The following is a 22,035-nucleotide window of genomic DNA, read 5'->3' on the forward strand; positions in this document are numbered from 1 at the left end:
CCTGCGAAACAGTGGAGCAACAATTTTGCGATGTTAAAGAAGCTCCAAAAACGGACATCAATGCTAAATCCAGGAGCCCTTGCAGCCTACATAAGAGAAAAAGGCCAGACAATAGCCCTGTTGAGCCCCAAACATAAAACAAGCAAAACGTACAGGCTGAAGTACCTAACAAAACGGAAGAAGTACAACAAGCCCATTCTACCACTGAAGGTCCAGAGGAGAAGACAGAAGAAGAACCAGAACTGGTTATCCATTACTTGACCTACATGTCTCCAGTAAGTAACCTGTCACCACTGCAGGCAGAGCCAGGGCCCAGTGGAGAAGAACCACCCTAGGAGAACAGCAGTAAGACAAGATGGAGGTTAGATCGAAAAAGAGGTTTAAAATGCTAATGAAATAAGTGCTATAACATAAAGAGTCAGCATATGAACAAAGATATGTGATTTATATTAAAAGACATTCTGTAATAGATACTGAATCACTTTTTATAAGTACAATTGTGTGTGATTTATCTTGTATGCTTGTATTATGATAACAAAATGAATGTGTTTAATCAAGTAAATTTTAATAAAAGTGGAACTATTAGTAATTTTATTAGCAAATGTTCAACTATAAGTATAATGTTCATTATAAAGTTTACTAGAAGCAAATGTAATGTGACCTTATGACATGTGTGCAATGAGGGAATAGGGAAATGAAAGGATTGGTGGAAAGTACTAAGAGTACCAAGCAGGCACAGATGGCCAGGGGAAATGGAAAGTAAACCTGCATTGTAATAGATAGTTTGATTATTATATTTAAAAAGTCTTAATCTGTTTTTTTGTTAGTATCGCAGCACTGAGACAGCCCTTCTTCTTTTTAGTGAATGCTGATGCAGACACATGCTCAGTTCTGCTGCTGGATTTAAGTGCTGCCTTTGACACAGTTGATCATGGCATTCCTTTAGACAGACTGAGACACTGGGTAAGCATGCCTGGTACAGCTTTAAACTTGTTCTGGTTAGTTTTGTGTCTCCATTAACAACATCATGTCATCCATTTCCCATATCAAGTACGGTGTGCTTCAAGGATCAATGCTTGGACCAATTTTGCTTGGGTGACACCATCTGTCGAGATGGTGTCTCTTGTCACTGTTATGCGGATGACACATAGTTGTATCTCCCTGTTAAGCCCACTGATCTCAGCATGTTGGGTTCTCCGCAGGACTGTCTGTCTGATGGGAAAAAATGGATGTTGTTATCTTCAGCTCAATTCTAATAAAACAGCAATCCTTGTCATTGGATCCCAGCATATCAATAAAGAAATACTGCCACAACACATAAAGTCTGTTGCAAGAAATCTCAGTGTCATGTTTGATAGTAATTAATGTTTTTAGGAACATATCCCTAAGCTTGACCAATCATGTTTTTATCACCAAAGAAATATTGCAAAAAAAAATATAACTCTTATGTTGTGTATGTACAGAAACTGTTGTACATGCTTTTATCTCTTCGTGCCTCCATTATTGTAGAAGCGGTTACACTTGTCTTAAATTAAAAAACTGTGAAACAGCTACAGATTGTATAGAACTCAGCCAAGACCTTGCCAAGAGGTAAGATCAAAGGTTTTAGCCTCGTAACATTACCTCCCAGTCTGTTTTAGGACTGATTTTAAGGTGTTATTGGTCACTTTTAAGGCTTTAGTCTTCATGGCCTGGCTCCAGATTACATTTCAGACCTTTTAATCCCTTATGACCCTTTGCATAGTTTAAGATCCTCAAGCAGGGGTCCTCTATTTGTTCTAGAGTCCAGACTGAAGACTAAAGGGGACAGAGCTTTTGAAATCAGAACCCTAAAGCTCTGTAGGCAGAGCGTAAGGGAATTCTAAATTGGTGGAACGCTCTTGTCCCACTGTCAGCCATCAACGGTGCAGTGTGGACATTAGGGAACAGCAGGTAATTTGGCTACCAGTGGGGTGTCCAGCTCCTGCTTGGCGTGGTGGATGATGGGTGCCAAATCCACTCTGCAGTAAAGGCAAAGAGGCCAGGCAGATTGCTGAGAGGGTGACAGTGCGTGGGCAGCTCCTCTTCTATCAGTCATCCCCCTCATCATATTCATCCCAAGATTTGGGCTGGCGTGCTTGCTCTCTGTAAATCACCATCCCAAGAGAAGCGTAAGACAGGTGGGGCAGGAATCAGTCCCAGCTTGGTGCCCCTAGCCAAGACAGCGGAGCCAGACCTTATGGTTGTCGGAGGACAGCAGGAGGAGGAGCATAAGTATATGGAACAAAGTTTGCTAGAAAAGATGTTGTCAACACCAGAGGGTGTCTGGAATCGTAAGCTAGACCTTGATGAGCAGCAGGTGTGCTGTGGTTTTATAGTGTGTCATTGTTACCTCCTTCCTGGAAAGTGAAAAATCTATCATATCTGCAGTTGTAAAATGTGGTGTGACTATATTTTGTTTTAATACAATTTTGCTCCAGATGCTCTCCAGCTCTTCCTCAGGGAGTAAGTGGCCCAGTGGAGTCTGCCTGACCACTAAATCAAGTTCAAATCATTCTTTGTATGTGGTGATGTTTATTTGTCACATACATAATCATACACAATACCAAGTGTAGTGAAACTGATTTGCTGTTTTGTGTCTGGCTCGAGAGCACATCTCACAAAAAATAGAAATAATAATAATAATAACAATAATAATAATAATTATCATATATATATATATATGTGTGTGTGTGTACTCTCATATTTAGTTAGATACTTTCTAAGCTCAGCATGTGTCCAAGGTGTCCAAAGACTAAACCGTTGTCCTGGAGATTAGCCCTAGCTGATCTTTCTGGGGCTTCAGTTTTAATATCGCTTTGACTCTGCTGCCACCTGCTGGTGCAGTAGTTCTGCGCAGCTCATCAAAAATAAACTGCAGACTGATCAACACTAACATATCATAGTTTAGTAGCCTACAAATTACCCCCCGTTGTTTTCAGGATCTAAATTTTCTTATAGCGCACTGAAGACTTGTTGAATTACTCTATCCATCTAATGAAGAGCTCAAAGGAAACAACCTTTTATATTTGCTGTTTTATCCTTGATAATTAGGGTTTTTGCAGTATTGTGTAAATTGTTTCTTTTTTCTATCTAAAATTTGAAACCATGAAACGTATTGCTCATTAATAATGAATAGCTGTCTGCTGTTAAGCGAAATATCATTGCTAGATTCGCAAATAAAACGCTTTTACTTTGAAAGGTCAGTCCGGTATTTTCGCTGCTGGCATAGAAATGCATAAATTACTGCTGAACACTTCTACTTTGCAGGGTTATCCTATTTCATTAGGACAAATATTATTACATGTGATATTACAGTGTTTCTGTGATAGAAAAATCGTTATGAGTCACTTTGTAAGTCCTACTTATCTGTAGGGATGAAGCTTTTGTTTTGTCACAAAGAAACATAATATCGGAAGTCTCCTTTTCAGTTAGGAACATTAAAACACAAAAATAGGTTGATGGTGGATAAGTAGGCCTATCTGTCAAAATAAAAGTACCAGCGTCCTGCTTTGACATTTATTATGAATTAGAACCATCAGTATTGCATAAGATCGTGTATGGACTTTATATTTGCACTTTACTAACTGGCTGTGAGAAAATTAAGACTTTAGTTGTGGACTCCTGTAGATTTAGAGAAACCAAGCTTTTATTTTGAAGAAAGAAACCCCCGACTGGAAATCTTGTTACTCTGATAACGGAACACAGACACAACATGATGACACGTTAACTGTCACTGGGATGGAGGGAAATCCCTAATGAATTTGGCATAAAAAAACACCATGTAGGTCTACACGTCAGTGTTAAAGTTGACGGTGAGTCGGGAGCGGGTTAAAGTGAGCTACAGCTCAGTGACTGCTGTTGGAGGAAGCTGACGTGTTTGTGGTATTATTGGACTACGTTAGCTAAATCCTAGAAAAGCACAGTGGTAAGGACTGATCCTAACACCATGACGGATAATAACGAACCAGCGGGACTCTACAGTGGAGTCCGGGAATTTATCGCGGCTGCTAGTGGGAGTGGAACTTAGCTATAAAATATTTCCTTGTGGGGCTGCTGTACGAATTAAGACATAGTTTGAAATGGGACGGGCGAGCCTTGAGGATGGGGCGGACTGTTCTGAAAGGGATACGTGTTTTTTTTAAGCCCCATGAATTACGCTATCAGAGGTGGAAGGTGTATTTTTCCACATCAGGTAGACACGTATAATGCTCTACACAGAGATGTTGGATGTCCATGTACGTCAGCACCTCCCCAGACAACGGCAGCATTCATACATTTCCACTCCATTCACCGCAGAGCTCAACTGATCGGAGGGTGAGCAGCAATGGCTCTGAAGTCAAGGAGACCGTGGACGACCGTGATTTTCGGTGTCTTTCTCGGGTTCACCGCGTCCTCCTGGCTCATCGTGCCTCAGGTTCTGGAAAGTAAAGGGAAGAAATCTCCCATGTGTCTGTACTACAGTGACTCCTCTGTCGGTAAAGGTCCCGCTAACCCCGGGAACACCGCGGCTCTCAAAGACCGGGACAGCCCGCAGTTGAGTCAGGAGGAGGACAGGTTGTTCAGTACAGGGAACAGTAGCGGAGACACCGGGACACCGGTAAGCAAACCGAAGCATTTCCTCTATGTAGGTGTGATGACAGCGAAAAAATATGTACAAACTCGCGCCGTGGCTGCGTACAGGACCTGGGTGAGCTCTATACCTGGGAAGGTGGAGTTCTTCTCGAGCGATGGTTCGGACACCGTCCACGTGCCTGTCCCCGTCCCGGTGGTTTCGCTGGCAGGTGTGGACGACTCGTACCCGCCACAGAAGAAGTCATTCATGATGCTCAAGTACATCCACGACCACTACCTGGATAAATATGAGTGGTTCATGCGGGCTGATGATGATGTTTATATAAGAGGTGATTATTCTGTGTGTGTGTGTGTGTGTGTGTGTGTGTGTGTGTGTGTGTGCGCGCGCGCGCGCGCGTACACATGCGCGTGCCGTGAGACAGTTTAAGTCAAGGAGATACTATGTTGCTGTAGTCAAATATTAAGCTATGAAAAAAATGATTATTTAAAATAAACCACTATAAACCATAGGCCTATATTTTAAGCTGTATTCACTTTTCAAAGACCACGCCAATAAGATTAAGTTTTAGAATGGATTATTGCATATTATAGACTAAGGGTTTGGATGAAGGGATGAATGGGTGAGGGTTGAGGGTGGAATGGATGAGGGATGAAGGGACTAGGGTCAGGGAATGAATGGATGAACTCAGTGACGGCAGTGTTGGCAGCCGGAACCAGACCAGCTGATTTGGCCCGCTTCTGGTGTGTCTGGTGGTGAGTCTCAGCTGAATCTGGCAACTAATGGTGCCCGACTCATTTCTTGTGGCATGCCAAGTTTGGGCCAATGCTGAGCCAGGTCATTTTTGATAACAGCTCAGTAATTGCAGTGTTGGCAGCTGAAATCGGGCCAACTGTTTTAGCCTGATTTTGGGGTGTTATTCATGCCGAGTCTCAGCCGAGTCGGGCAACCAGACGCGGCCCAACTAATTTCATTCAGTATGCTGAGTTTAGGCCAATGCTGGACCAGGTCATTTTGGCTACCTGTGAAGGGTTAGGGATGACAGGATTAGGGTCGAGGGATGAAGGCTGGTACTCAGGGCCATGGGCGCGTGCAATGACAGATGTGTTTAAAGGCAGGAACGCAGGAGGGAGACAGGGAGTTGAGACTGAGTGGGGGAGTTGTCTCTTCCTAAACTTGTCTTCGGATAGAGCCCCCGCTGCGTTCTTTATGCAGAAAGGAAGTGAGAAAAAGATGTAAAAGGGATTGGGTGGGTTGGATGTGAGAAATGCATCAAAGAGAAAGAGAATGGATCAAGTGTGCTTAAATACTTTTGGGCGGCAGTGGGATATGTTCGAGGGGTTGTCTTTGTTTCCGAACCTAGTTTTATAAAACTACACGCAGGGCTGGTTTATCCATTGGGCAAAGCTCTGTGCCACTCAAGGGCCAAATATTAAAGATCCAGTGTGTAGGATTTAGGTCATATATTGGCAGAAACGGAATACAATATAAATAGTAGGTTTTCTTTAGTGTATAATCACCTGAAAATAAGAACTGTTGTGTTTTCCTTACCTCAGAATGAACCGTTTATATCCGCATAAGGAGCGGGTCCTTGTTTGTGGAGATCGCAATGTTGCACCGACATGTTTCAGTAGCCCAGAACAGACAAACCAAACACCGATTCTAGATGGGGCCATTTGCATTTCCGTGTTTTCGCGTCAGCCACCATAGTTATCAGCCCAACTGCAACGAGCAACAACGTCAAAAACGTCAGTACAGTAACGTCAGTGTTTATACCAGTTTAAATCATCTTGGCTCTCATTTATAAACATTGCATATGCATAAAATGAGGCCTGAAAGAGTATACACCACTTCCCACACAAAAGTTGTGATCTATGAAAACAGACTTGATGAGTGAAACTTTGACTCATGAACACTTTGGATGGGAAAGTGGTGATGCAGATGGTGAGGTCATGTGGAAGCCAGATAGCCAGATAGTTGTTTTATAAATGAGAAACCTAGTCCATTTGTTTTGGAGAGGAAGAGGATAATGTGGGGATAATTTGGCTCCTGGTAAAAACCTCCTGAACATCTGGATCTGAAGTTATCAGAGAAAAAAGATGAGCACACTTAGCAGGTAGTGGAGGAGACGCCAAATATGCCAAACTGCATCTGATATGTACACTGGTTAGTAACATGAAACTGCTTTATTCAGGGTTTTTCTGGTTTAGATCACCTGGTCTGTTTGTTCTAGAGAGGAAGAGACTTCTGTAGATAATTAGGCTCCCAGTAAAAACCTCCTGAACAATGCACACTGAAGGAATTCTAGCCGGAAGAAGTTTCAGCTGGTTGCAAACTGCAATTCAATGCTTGATGCTACAAAATCCCTTGGGACTGATCATTGGCTCATTGGCACTGAATGACAACTTTGGTCTTATTTTTGTAGTTCATAAATAATAACAACACTGTGCTCACCAAGTTAATGGATGAGATCTGAGAACATGACAGCAGATTTTAAAAGAAGTCTGAAGGGTCGAGAGACACAAGCAGGTTGGAAACAAACCCCCATGTTAGACAAACTTGTGCAACGATAAACAATAAAACTGTCACCCAAACGTTTTGTTGTACAAGTCCATCACAGTTTACTGACCCACTTCCTGCTCCAATGTTGACTCACTCTAGTTTCGTGCACACAGTTTTCCCATTTGATGAGGGATTATTAGCGATATTGTGGGGGCAGTTAATTTTAGTTTTACCTCCAAAACTTACTAAGTTATGGGCTTGTTTCCAACCTGTCCGATCCCCTGACTGCTCTTGACCCATCAGACTTCCTTTTAGATCATAAGATAGAAGATGTTGTATGCTATAAAGATTGTAAAGCCCCATGAAGAATCTTTTTGATATTGGCCTTTATAAATGAAACTGACCAGACTTCACTAAAAGCAATGATGGCCATAACTTCCGAAATAAGTCCCAGACTTTTATAAAGCTAAATCATCCTATAACTTAATCCCTAAACTGCTTTTAAATGACTGAGTTTGACCTCATTCTACTGTGAGTCACAGGATAAAAAGGGCTCTTTGTGCCAACATCCAGGTACATTACCATTCGCTATAGAAGCATGCAGGTTTACTGATCTTTTGTTTGTGATGTAATTTAGGTGAGACTGACGATGGAGTCCATTTTATTTGCTTATCCTACTATCCTACTATTATCCTACTATCTTACTATTAAAATGGAGAAACCTCTGTCCCTCCGTCCGTCCGTCCGTCTGTCTGTCTGTCTGTCATCATCCTTTTTCCTCCTCACTGCTTTGACCTACTTCTCTGAACTTGCTTTCATCTTGGTCATGTGCAGACAGCCACGATGCCGTTTTTGCATTTTACCCACATTTCTACTGTTTATATTCGCGTTTTTGTCCACTACCCATTCATACTGTGAGCACCATTAGCAGTGCGAGCTGCGCATGCGCTGAGACCTCTTCGAAAACACCTGCGCTGGGACCACAGTTTGGCTGGGAAGCCTTTATCTCCAACACTTGCGGATCGACACCTGTATGTGTGTACCTGTGTGCCCGCGCATGGCCCCGCGCACGCGCGTGCCTCCGTGCCGTCGGCCGAAACTATGCTCCATGTATTTTGCCATAAAGCATTGTAATAAATACAGTGTGCATTGTTTGTCTTACATTAATATTTATAACACAGTGCATTTACAGTGCTCTGATTTTGCATCTCCTCTAATATACTGTTTTTGATTTCTTAGGCCTCTATACATAATACATCCCTGGGTATGGACTAGTTGTGTGATGATTTATGGGCTACCCTTTTTAGTAAAATGTTCTTCATTTCTGATGTGATCTTGTGAATGAATGATTATTTTTTTTAAATAAACACAAGACGATTGTGCTCTAAAGAAAGGATCAGCACTCAGTGAATAACTTCCTAAGCCCTATGATAAGCTATTATGGCAAGGCTCAACTATACAGACCAGTGAGCAGTGATAACTAACATGTCTTTGGGGTCATCAGGTGGGAACCTCCTTTCACCAGTGTTTCGTCTAGTTGGTCCCACGACACCTCCAGGAGGCTAGACAGTGATCTCTGGCGTCCCAGAGACACTCCCCTAATGCCAGGTCTCACTGCTCCCCGCACCAACCCAATAACCTCCTTTACCTTACTTACACATGGCTTTCTCAGCCCAAACAGCACTGAGAGAAACCTGAGCTGTGTTTTAGGAAGGGAACCTTTTTGTGGCTGAATTATTGGTAGAGCCCAGGATAGAAGAATAATTCTCAAAATTGTGTTTATTTCTGAAGTGTCTCACTACCACAATGGAACATGTCTTGTTTGTATGACTTACTGTATCATGAAAAAAAAATCCCATCTTATTTCCCCCTCTGCCAGGTGAGAAGCTGGAGGTGTTCCTGCGGTCACTGAACAGCAGTAAGCCCCTTTACCTGGGACAGACAGGCCTGGGCATGGCTGAGGAGTTGGGCAGATTGGCCCTCGAACCTGGAGAGAACTTCTGCATGGGCGGCCCAGGGATGATCTTTAGCAGAGAAGTTTTACGCAGGATGGTTCCTCACATCAGTACCTGTCTGAGGGAGATGTACACCACCCATGAGGATGTGGAAGTTGGCCGCTGTGTGCGGCGATTTGGAGGAACACAGTGTGTGTGGTCATATGAGGTATGGACTGTGTCTGCTGTTTGTTTCTAGAGTATCAGTGACAGTCAGTAGGTAGTAGGTAGTAATTATGGTGAAGTGAAATGAAAGCTTTTCAGTACTGATTAAGTTTTAAGATTTCATTAAAACCAACTGCAAGGAAAACTATTTTTGTAATGGAGGCCCTCTTATTTGGTGATAGACAATCATAGCAAAGCCAGTCCACTGTATGTAAGGAAGAGTGAAAAGGCAAAATCTCTAAGATCTGCACCCATTATAATATTAACAGTTTAGTGGTTTTAATGACTTATCTTTATTTATTATATTTATTTCCTGAATGGTGAATATTAGCAGAAGGAAGAAGTAACATTTCTGCTCCTGCTTCACAGACTGCGACATGACAGAACCAAACAAGAAAAAGCAACAGCAATAGATGCACAAAATGTTTTTTATAATTTATTTTTTTGGTCAGTGACACATTAGAGAGACAATTCAAATTTTGTGAAGTGGAGTTGTATGGGGTACTTATCCATAGATAGTATATTACATACAGTAGATGTCAGTCGGTACAACCACAGTTTGGAGAAGCAGGCTGGAGTCTGACAAGCAAGCTATTCAAATCTATTGCTGTGGATGGGGGCCAGTAACGAAACGTATTTTAGCAACCTTAAAAAAAAGTCCCACCTAAAAAAAAGTCAATATGTAATAAGTGTACAATATGTTTAGAATATTTCCACTGCTTTACCTTAATGTCAGACTGATTTACAATGGGGAAAATGACGCCATTACATCGCTATATTGAAAGCCAGACTCCATTAAGAAAAACTTTCATTTTAGCTTGCTAACCACAAGAGCTGCTGGTCTACCGCTGCTTTGAACAGTTGTTTTACGTTTAAAAGGATTAGTTCAGATTCACCAAAATCACACAATAACACAAACTAACTAATCGAAGCAGAGGTAGACCAGCAGCTCGCATGTTCAGCAAGGTAAAATTACTGTTTTTCTTAATGGAGTCTGGTGGCTTTGACAAGGTCATAGATGGGAAACTGAAGCCTTTAACAATAGTTAAGCTGGAACGGGCTGTCTAACGGAAAGGGAAAATGGTGAAAATACTCTCAATATAACATACACTTAAAGTGATGTTGGTTTTGTGAAGTGGGACTTTTTTCAGGTGACTAAAATGCGTTTTGTTGCTGACCCCTTCACAGCAGTGCATTGTTTTGCTTTCGTGTCGGACTCGAGCCTGCTTTGCCAAACTGACATCTACTGTAGGTAATTCCACGTTTCCACCAAACACTTGCAGTATGGTACCTTTGGAACCAAAAGTTACCCTTTCTGACATGGTACCTCGACCCTTAGTCCGTTTAGTGCTTCCTCCAGAAACAGTTCTCTTAAATGTGGGCAGAGTTATTGTCACTCACTGCTCCGTCCAGCACTCACTGCATTTTCTCTTCACCGGTGACACAGATGAAAGTCTGCACCTCATTTATCATTCACAGAACGGAGTTACATGCCAAAATTTTCAGAACAAAATAGAACAGGCTGCAGTGAGAGTCTCTCTCAATGGGATATTTGAAAATAGCTTGTTTGTGCATTTGGTCCTTTTCAGGCAAGCGCAGGGGTCTAGTGTTGCTGTAGCCCACAGGAACTATGCTCTACAACGCTTTTTTTTCTCCAAGTGAGGATTAGAATATTTGCAGTTCACGTAATCCGGTTGAAATTGATATATATTTTTCAACGCTTGAAGATCCATTCATTATTAAAAGTGTATGTCATCCAAGAGAGGCAATAAAAACTAATGGAATGGTCAAAGTGAAATTTAAGGTGTGTTGATGGACTCACATTGTCAACTCATGCATTGAGTAACATTCCACCTTTAAAGTTGCTGGCTGTGGGCCCAGTGAATTAAGTTAATTTTTTTTCTCCGTCTACAGCTGCGGCGAAAGGGCAGCAAATCATCCTTTCATTTTATAGTTATACAGTAGTTTACGAATGTATGTAAGACTTGCCACAGTATGAACAGTGGTTACATATGCCTCAAAACCAGTCACAAGCAAGACTGTCCGGAGCAAGACTGACTGTCTGCTATTGACCAGTCAACGGACTGCAGTGTTTCTACCTCCACCTTTTAGCACCAGATCTGTGTGCTAGGTACCCCATCAGAGGGATGACCAAAATGGGGACGGTTAGAAGCGGTTCTGTTGGTACCATCCACAACTTTTCACAGAGGAAACATAAAAAATGTGTACTGAACTGAACTGTACTGTATCAGAATGCTTGGTGGAAACAAAGCTTAATATACTGACTATGGATAAGTACCCCACACAACCCCACATCAAAAATCCCGAAACTATCCCCTTAAAAATATACATATATTTGATTTTAACCAATTTGTTTAAATTTGTGGATTAGCTTTTTTTGTTTCATGCTTTTTTTTTTTACTTTGTCTGTATAATTTTGTCTTTTAATTTGTTATTTTATCAATATAGTTGATTGAGTTTTGATTTTTATACCATTCCCCACTTAGCATAGTCTGCACTCTTGAATGCATCTTTTTCTTTTTCCAAATGTGCTGCAAATAGTAGCAAAGACTTATCAGTATATTTGTCAGTTAAATACATTCTTTAGCTAAGTGGGCAGTAAATCATTAAAGAACAAAGCCATTGTGTTAGAAAGTATAGTTGGTCTATTTTAATCAATGTGGCATATGATAAAATATGGCATATGGTGTTATTTGCTCTGGTACTAGGATATGATCCATGCCCTTATCATGGTGTTGCATCTCTCTCCATAGATGCAGCAGCTCTTCTATGAGAACTATGAACACAACAAGAAAGGTTTCATCGAAGAGCTTCACAGTAGCAAGATCCACAATGCCATTACACTTCACCCCAATAAAAAGCCTGCCTACCAGTACCGCCTCCACAGCTACATGCTGAGCCGTGAGATCTCCAGGCTTTGTTACCAAACCCTTCTGCTCCACCGCGAAGGCCTGATCATGAGTTACCTCAGTGATACAGAAGTACTGTGGGAGGACCAACAGCTGGGGTCCCCACCTTCCTACATGCGCTATAAGCCCAGTGAGAGAAATGATGTAATTGAGTGGGATTTCCTGACTGGCCGTCATGTTTATTCTGCCGCTGAGAACAAGATTGCCAGGCAAAGCCTTGGGAACTTGCTTCGGACTGCACTGGAAGACATTATCCTCCAGGTCATGGAGATGATTAATGAGAATTCGAAAACGCGTGGCCGTGTAATTGACTTTAAAGAGATTCAATATGGCTACTACAGGGTGGATCCAATGCATGGTGCAGAGTACATCATAGACTTACTGCTTCTGTACAAGAAACATAAGGGACGCAAAATTACAGTGCCTGTGAGGCGGCATGCTTACCTTCAGCAGTCCTTTAGCCGACCCTTCTTTACTGAAAGTGAAGAGTTAGATGTGGCTGAACTTGTGGCGTCCATCAACTCTGAATCCCAATCCCTGTCTTTCCTTTCCAATTCTCTGAGGTTCTTATCACCTTTCCAGGTCTATGAATCAAACAGGGAAATGTGGGAGCAAAGCCAGAGAAAGGTCAACATCCTTGTACCCTTATCTGGTCGCTATGACACCTTTGTCCGCTTCATGGAGAACTTTGAGAAAGTGTGTTTGATACCCAAACAAAATGTTAAGCTCTCTGTCATTCTGATGGAAAGTGGGAGTAATCAGAGCAGAGGAAGACACATGCAGTTAATTAAAGACTACTACAGGAAGTATCCCAAAGCTGACCTGTCCATAATCTCCATGATGGGCAACTTTTCCCGAGGACTGGCTCTTGAGCTGGGCTCATCACAGCTTCATAATAACTCTCTGCTCTTCTTCTGTGATGTGGATCTAATCTTTAGTGGTGATGCCTTGCAGCGTTGCAGAGACAATGCTGTCCAAGGGAGACAAGTCTATTTTCCTGTTGTCTTTAGTCAGTACAACCCCAAGATAGTGTATTCTGAAAAGGCCCCAAGAGAAAACAAATTTGTGCTGACCAAAAAAAGTGGTTTCTGGCGAGATTATGGATTTGGAATCAGCTGTGTTTTCAAGAGTGATTTACTAAAAGCCGGAGGTTTTGACACCTCAATCTTAGGCTGGGGATTGGAGGACGTAGACTTGTATACAAAAGTTATTAATTCTGGTTTGAAAGTGTTACGCAGTCAAGAACCAGGCATTGTCCACATTTATCATCCTGTCCACTGCAACTCAAGTCTTGAGCAGAAGCAACACAAAATGTGCCTTGGGTCAAGAGCGAGTACGTTTGCGTCGACGATGCAGTTAGCAGAGCTATGGCTGGAGAAACACATAGAGGCTGGATATAACAGAACTTCATCCTGACATTCCAGCCCACCTGGATTCCTCCATACAAGTTTACCTCAGTTCTGCTTGAGTACAGACAGTGATGGACTGTGTGTGTTGTAGCGTAACTGTGGATCACAGGTCTGTGTAGGCTGGAAAATTTGACCCAGAAAGGACCCGAGACTCCAAAACGGAGATGGACTTAATCTCCGAACTGACCTGACAGCAGGCGGGCCTTACATCGTAGGGGCCCAGAGGAAATTGTACACAATGGAGTCTAGGATGGTTGTACCCAATTTGTGGGTGGCTTGTGTAAAACAAGTGTCTGCTACCTTATCCAGTTCCAAACCAGCTGGGAAAACCACTGACTAAATACAAATTGTCTGTTAGTTGGTACGTTGGACATTGTACAGGTCACTACAGCATTACAGATTTATTGATTTAATATTTACTGTAACAATTATGCAAATATAAGCTTTGAGACCTCTATTGTATTTCCTTAAGGTTGGGTCAGGGTTAACTGACACTTACCTTTTTTATTCCATGTATAAATAACCAAGGATACTTTGGAGAGTCGCAAACTTGGGATTTAAAAAAAAAAAAAAAAAGACCCAAAGAACAAGCTACATCACCCAAACTACCTGACGTATGATTTAAATGTAATAATGGCAGGAAATGAAATCAAAGAAAAAAAATTATATTATTATCATAATGTTATAGTCAATCATAAGGATGTTGAAGTGTTGCAGGTTTCATTACGCAGCAGAATCATCTCCTGCAATGCAGTTAACCAGTGAAATGAATAGTTTGTCACTTTGCTCTTCATTAGTGAAGTGACTGTGGAATGTGGATGGCTGCTGTACTGTGAGCAGCATCATGTGCTGGGTTATACAATCTGTGTGTTTGTGATTCTGTGTGTGAGGAACAGGGAGTTGGCCCACTTTAATGCACTACCGTAATCTACCATAATCTCCCAGTGAATCTTAAGAAATTTCCTCCTGCAGACCTGAAGCCGAGGCTGTGTGGGTACCATCTCTGTCAACATGATTTCCTGTTGGGCTACTGTTCTAATATTATTTAGCTTGTTGCTCAGCGTTTTTCTAATTTACCCTCTCAAGTCTAGTTGTTTTCTCTCTGGCCTGTGGTAGCCATCACTTGTTACTAAACTATTTTTTCTTGATGCCAAACCATGTCAAGTCAGCAGCTCACTGCTGTCCTGACTGGGTTTTCTTCCAATAATTGAAATGTAACTGTAGAGGACGGCTAACGTAATGTTTACCATATGTAGAGCAGTTACCACAATTATGGCATTTGCTTAAATCCTTTCAAGCAAATGCCCGAAGCTGCAAGGGTATTCCCACAAAAGGTAAAAAGTTATTAAAAACTGTCGTTTCCACCAAGGTCCGCATCTGTGATGACAGGCAGGTGCTCCGGTAAAGACTTGCAGAAGTGCTAGCTAGCTTGTGGCTGCAAGCTGTAGCAAGAGAATGGAAATCACTTAAACAACCAAAGATTTATACATAGACAGTTTACCAGTCATCTGAAGTTTGGTGGAAATGTTATTCCAGGCCAAGTTTTTCTTCTGGTTGTCCTCATAAGTTGCTAGCACTGTAACTCCAGATACCAACATTATCAGCTCTGCCATCTTGTCTTCTTTCTGATTCTGTAATGCCTGCTATTTAATCAACTAAAGCCAGGCGACAACTGCTGGAAGTTCAATACACCTGGTTGCTCTGCCATCTTGTCTTCTTTCTGATTCTGTAATGCCTGCTATTTAATCAACTAAAGCCAGGCGACAACTGCTGGAAGTTCAATACAGTAAACTCTACGTGCTACAGCAAAATCTGTGTGCCTGCACATAGCTTGCAACTGCTTCATACCTCAACCGCTTTGTTAGAAACCGCTTCCCCTTTGCCACCTTGCCCTCATTGAAATGACTGGAGGCAGGAAGTTACTGCGCGGCAGTGTGGAAGTGTTTTAAATCCTAGTTTGGACATAAATCCCATTTCTGAACCTAATTTTACAACAGTTGGAGCAATTTAGATGAGCTTTGTACCTGACCCACTGAGCACTGGTCAAAAGACATCTACATGCCAAGATTAAAACTGGGATTAAGTTGAAAAGTTAATTGGTAACTGTAAATCAGTATTTAGTTTGGATCGTCACATGGTAATTGCGTTAAAACAAAAGTTAAATGTAAACTAGATGCCTAAAAGTTTTTTACTATTCAATCGACTGAGCCCATTTTTTCCTGCAGACATCAAAGGGCCCTATTTTATAGGTTTTCACAGTTTTCCTTTTCACAGTCGTTGTGTAAGTAGCAAATGTACTGTGCCCATCCGTGTGCCCATGGGTGCATATGTCTTAAAATGAGGTGTGGTAAGGCTCATTGTTGTGGGATCTCTCCTCGAATGCATTCAGTTGTTCACATGGTTGTTCACAGAGATGATAAGCTTCAAAAATTGTCCTTCTAATGCCACTGTTTGAAAAGTGCAGAAAAGTGCAGAGGGGGAGTGCAGGGCCCAGTCTCTGGACTTACCTGACATCACCTGGTAATTGTTTGAATGTGAGGGGCTACAAAGTTTCGAAATGGTATAAATAGGAACAAGGCAACACTTTGCAGTGACACATCACATTACTTTGACAACACCAAAACATCTTACACATGGAAAGTTATGGGTTTAGGACTTTATATTTTATGTTTTTTACTTTTTTCACGGCCAAGATGTGAACATACTCCAGACTCTTGTCTTCCAGAGTGAAATAGAGGTAATTATCAAGTAATCAATTTCTTTGTTTTTCTTAAAACAGCATCATTAAGCAAAATCAAAACAACTGGTTGGTGAATAAACTAGGTGTGTAATATAGCCCAGCAGTTCCCAACTGGTCCAGCCACTGGATCCAGATTTCTCCTTAGTCATTAGTTCAAGGTCTCACAGTTAAATATATTCAGTGCCATAGTGGCTATGTCGTTTAGCTAGTTTGCTGTCCCTGTCAGGTGCTGTCGATTAGTCACTCACTCTACAGCAGAAAACGTCATTTCAAAATAAAAGCTCTGTGCTGGAAATTTACTGTACTCAGAAATATATATATTTTGTTGTTTGTTTGTTTGTTTTTCAAACTTGGCGCTTTGCAAGTCACTTGTGGCCCATTTAGAATGGATCTGCGACCCTCTTTTGGACCGCAACCCACCAGTTGGGAACCACTGATATAGCCTATGCCTGCACTCACATACACATAAATCTGTGTTTCTGTGCAAATACAGTACCACATGCTGAACGCCCATATGTCAGTCCGCCTTGCTTACGTTTTTTTTTTTTTTGTTTGTTTGTTTTGTTTTTTTATTTTTCCAGACTTTCTCTAGTAACCCTGTGTTTTGCAGTGCTATGAATTGCGGATAGTTCCCTCAGGCAAAGTCTGTAGAAATGCAGACTTCAGGAAAGTGTGCATGTAGGGTCTGTAGGAGAGTCTTCATGCACTTAAGGTTTTGACAGCCCTAAGCCCTCATGCACTTTGCGGGAACGCACCTCAAAGTCCCTGAGTCTGTGAGTGTGGAGATTGGGATCGGGCCGATGACAGTAAAGTTACAGGTACACCCAGACAACATAATAAAGTTTCAGTGAAGACAGCAGTTGCATTAGGATTGGCTGACTGATGATGCAGCAGGCCATGTTATCAAAATGTTGGTACATCTCTGGTCATATCGAGCCAATCTAAATTTTGGGCAGACCTGATAGCAGTGGTGATTTCAGTTTGACTGGACTTGGAATGGAGAATGGTTTGAGTTGGGTCAGGTACTCTGATGGAATGTTCCGATAGCTATAGTGTAGTATCTGTTTTTTATGTTTGTTTGTTTTGTGTGTGTGTGTGTGTGTGTCTGTGTGTGTGTCTGTGTCTGTGTGTGTGTCTGTGTGTGAGTGAGAGAGAGAGATTCAATTTTACACTGTTATCTCCCAAAGGACATCATTGGGCCAAGCAAAGGTTTGCTTAGCCATTACTTCATGGCTTCTCCTGGACTGTAATTAATTGTTGTCATCCTTTTCTTACTGCCGTAGTTATTATGACGTTTACACTTCTGCCTCAGGACCACATTTTACCACCCAGTGCGTTGTAGCCTTTTGCTTTAACTGATATGGTGCCCACTGCCTATTGTGTATTTAATGAAAAAGAACAATCTGGTAAATAATAGTCGGAACAAAGAGGCTTTGAGTTAGCCTAGCTCCTACAGAAGGGTACTGCTGCCACCATGACAAAACTTTTCCATGAGTAATAGTATACTAACTGTACAGACACTTTTCTTGTTGTAACAATTATCCTAATGAGATATTGAGCAAATGTTTTTTGCCCTGAGTGCAGCAGCTGTTTTCAGACCTCTTAATCATAGTACACTCCTATTTTTCAGCAATACAAAAAGATGAATAATAAAGTGAAAACTGTGAGTTGAGTGTGATTATCAGACTCTTCTAGTGATAGTTGGTGAATAAAGCTTAAATATATGGCTAAATATATTGGTCATTATGCAACTGGAACATTTATCTGTTATGTTCCAGATTTAATGTGCATTTTTTCATAAAAGAAATGTGAAAGCTCCACAATGAGTGAGATGATTCATTAGTGTTCATAAACATTTTCTGTTACATTTCTATGGAAGAAAGAAATGGAGCTGTATCCCATAACAATGATAAAACATCTCATAATTCTGAGATCCTCATCTCAGAATTATGACATCCAGCGAAGATGGATTTCTCATGGTTATGAGATACTGAGCCATATTAACAAGGTAAGGTTTGTTCCTTTTGATGAATGCAATGCACTAATGTAAGTTTCGCCGTGGAGGCTCACTTGCAGATTCTGTAAAGACTAACTTTATGGTTATGTTATATAATGGCTTTTGAGTCTGCCAGCAATAACAACTGATTATTTATAATAAATATTTAAACACAGATATTTGGTCAGTGCTTTTATACGCTGTCTGCCTTTGTTTTCATTCTATACAAGAAGCTGAACTGGTGTACCTTTACTGTTTGATAAATCTGCATGCTTGAATAAAAGAACACTGAAGCTTTAATATGATGAAATCAACCAATTCAAAGTTATGGTGCACGTTTTCTGGTATTCAAAAGCTGGTCAGTAAGCACAAATATGAAAGATGCACACAACTTTAAAATCAACTATTTTTACAGTAGACAGTAGTCACTGTAATTTAGTATTATCACTGACAGGTGTGGGGTTATACAGCTGTAACTGCCACATCTATTCAAACATGATGCATTGCATTGTGGGACAGTCAGCAAAAAGTAATCTACATGCCGTAGATAATACGTACTTATTTATTTGTATTGTGGGGATGTTGAATTGCAAAATGTAATGCAGAAATACAGTACCACACTGAGAAGACAATATTTCTATATTTGTCCCTATTTTCTTGTGCTTTGTGGTTTTCTTTCTAGACTGAACAAATACATAAACTGTCATATTTTTGCTCCCATTTTTCAGGAGTTTAAAATCAAGATCTGAGACTTTTTCTTTCTAAAGATATTTTTTGGGGCATTTTTAACTTTATTTGATAGGACAGACGTGTGAAAGGGGGAGAGAGAGAGGGAGTGACATGCAGCAACGGGCCAAAGGCTGGAGTCAAACTCGGGCCGCTGTGGCAACAGCCTTGTACATGTGGCGCCTGCTCTACCACTAAGCCACCGACGCCTCAAGATCTGAGACTTTTTCTATGCACACAAAAGACTTATTTCTTTAAAATTTTGGTTGCAAACTAAGCATAGCATTAGCTCAGGTAAGACATGATGTCGAGATCAGCTCTCTGCCTCAGGCTGTCCTCGTATGCGCAAGCTCGAGGAAAGGCAGAGAGGCCCCAGAACGGAGCCATACCACCAAATATAATACTGCAAATGTAAATAAATATTTGTTTGACTAAAGTGGTCCTGACTGAAATTGGTTAAGATCTGTGTTAGTGAGCACTTCACTTCTCCTTTTGTAAGATAATCCATCCACCTATCAGGTGTGGCATATCAAGATGCTGATTAAACAGCATCATTACTACACGGATGTGCCTTGGGATGGTCACAATAAAAGGTCACTCTAAAATGTACAGTTTGATCACACAACACAATGACACAGATGTCACAAGTTTTGAGGGAGTGTGCCATTGGCATGCTGACTGCAGGAATGTCCACATGAGCTGTTGCCAGTGAAGTTAATGTTTATTTCACTGCCATAAGCAGTCTGTAATTATGTTTCCTTGTTGGCAGTACATCCAATCAGCTTCACAACCAGGACCTCCACATCCAGTGTCTTAACCCGCATGACAGTCTGAGATCAGTCACCTGAACAGCTGATGCGACAATGGCTTAAAACACCCAAATAATTTCTGCACAAACCATCAGAAACCATGTCAGTGACGCTCATCTGTATGGTTGTTGTCCTCACCAGGGTCTCGAGTGTTCTCTTCACATACGAATCCTGATCTACACTGTACCAGGCAGATGGCAGATGGCTTGTATGGTGTTATGTGGGCGAGCAGTTTGCTAAAGCCAACGTTGTGGATAGAGTGCTCCATAGTGGCGGTGGGGTTATTGTTGGGCTGGCATAAGCTACAGACAGCAAACACAGGTGCATTTTCTTAGTGGCAGTTTGAATGCTCAGTGACGAAATCCTTAGATCCATTGTCATGCAATTCATCTGCCACCATGACCTCATGTTGCATCATGATAATGCACTGTTCCATGTTGCAAGGATCTGTACACAATTCCTGGAAACTGAGAACATCCCAGTTCTAACATGGCTTGCATCACCAGACATGTCACTGAGTGTGTCTATTTAGGATGCTCTGGATTAGTATGTATGATAGTCTGTTCCAATTCCTGCCAATATCCAGCAACTTCACACAGCCACTTAAGAGGAGTAGGCCAACATTCCACAGGCCACATTCAACATCCTGATCGACTCTATGTGAAGGAGATGTGTCGTTTGGCATGGAGAAATGGTGTCACACCAGATACTGACTGATTCTTTGGGGTATCTGTGACCAAGAATGCATCTCTGTAGCATCAGCCATATGAAATCCAAACAAATGTCCTTTTGCAAGAAAAAAATGCAGCTTTTAGAGTGTCCTTTTATTATGGCCATCCCAAGGCAAACCTGTGTAGTAATGATGCTGTTTAATTAGCATCAGAGGAGGATCTGGACTAGGCCCTGAATGTCCTCAAATCCTGAAAACGCCCCTTCATACACCTGAGCTGGCTTTGGCTTTTTTCCTTATTAGACAGGACAGTATTAAGTATGAAAGAGGAAAGAGAGAGGAAGGATGACATGCAGCAAAGGGCCAGGGCCTGGAATTGATCTCAAGGCCACTGCAGCACAGGTAATGCCTTTGTACATTGGATGCCTACTTTACCTGCTGAGAAAATGGATGCCCCATCTTATAAGTATTGTTGTTTGTTTATTTACTGGCCCACGTGTCATTTTAGAAAAGTGGCCCCCAGGCAAAGCAAGTATTTTAAATTACTTAATTTAGTATGTATTACTGACTTAAGGTCTAAGGATTAAAAATTTAAAAAAAGGACCACAACAAAAAAGAAGTTGTTATTATATATTGTCAAAGTGAATATTAATGTAGCTTAAAAATAGCTATTGGTAGTTTTGTGTAGCTGTTGGTTAATTTATTGTTGTTTGTACATATTTTGCTTTATTGTACAATTAAATATAGTTTAATTGATTTACAATATAATTTGCCAAGTTGACGAGATCTACTAGACTACTCTTTATCTTCGCTTTTTTAGTATATATATATATATATTTAAATTTAGTTATGTACTTTATTATTTTTTTATTCCAAGTGTCAAACAGTACAACGAAGAGGGTGGCGGTATTTACCATATTTACACGATGGAAACTGAGGGTGGACTGTATTTTAAGGACGGATGTTCAGGTCTACTATTTTTCCTCTGGAACGTAAATGCAACATCACTGATGACGTCGTTGAAGGAAGACGAAGATGGCGTCCGGACAGCAATGGGTGTTGGTGGAAATGGTGCAAGCGTTTTATGAGGCAAGTTTCTCCTCTCCACAAGTCTTCCGGGCATATTCTACGCTTTCTAAGTATATTTCTCGTATGTTTAGCTGCTCGTTTATGATTTTAATTCTTTCCAAAGCTGCTTACCGTGAACTTGTGAGTCAGGAAGTATCCGTGGTTCAGGAAAGGCGTTTGGCTCGCACTCACAGCCAATCGCCTGTTGTATGTTCGTTGCTCACTCTGCCGCTGTGCACGTAATGACAGTCAACGTTAGAAGCAAACTTAAAAGGAAAATCCTCAGCTTAGTCTCTAGCTAGCCGCTAAAGTAGAAAATATCATTGAAACTGATTAATTGTACGAGTTACAGCCTTGAAGCTAACATGAGGAACATTACGTCGAGTCAGTGCCATTTGCATGTTGTAACTTTTCAAAATTAACGTAAACTTCATT

At 41.3% G+C, this 22,035-nt stretch overlaps 1 protein-coding gene across 4 annotated transcripts in view; it reads left to right on the forward strand.

The window, feature by feature from the left end:
* Positions 1–3,693: 3,693 nt before the first annotated feature.
* The window catches only part of sptlc1 (serine palmitoyltransferase, long chain base subunit 1), a 48,744-nt gene continuing 30,402 nt past the window's right edge, over positions 3,694–22,035 (forward strand). Inside the window, exons 1-3 of one of the 4 annotated variants that reach the window (XM_050052676.1) lie at positions 3,694–4,922; positions 8,973–9,256; positions 12,027–18,502. In XM_050052676.1, the coding sequence (XP_049908633.1) occupies positions 4,346–4,922; positions 8,973–9,256; positions 12,027–13,598 (2,433 nt within the window). In that variant the 5' untranslated portion in view covers positions 3,694–4,345 and the 3' untranslated portion in view covers positions 13,599–18,502. Of the gene's footprint in view, positions 4,923–8,972; positions 9,257–12,026; positions 18,503–21,523; positions 21,622–22,035 lie in introns of those variants that run through there. The other 3 variants (XM_050052678.1, XM_050052677.1, XM_050052679.1) reach the window with 3 other exon arrangements.

This window comes from Epinephelus moara, chromosome 9, assembly GCF_006386435.1.
Source record: "Epinephelus moara isolate mb chromosome 9, YSFRI_EMoa_1.0, whole genome shotgun sequence".
Taxonomy (NCBI): Eukaryota; Metazoa; Chordata; class Actinopteri; order Perciformes; family Serranidae; genus Epinephelus; species Epinephelus moara.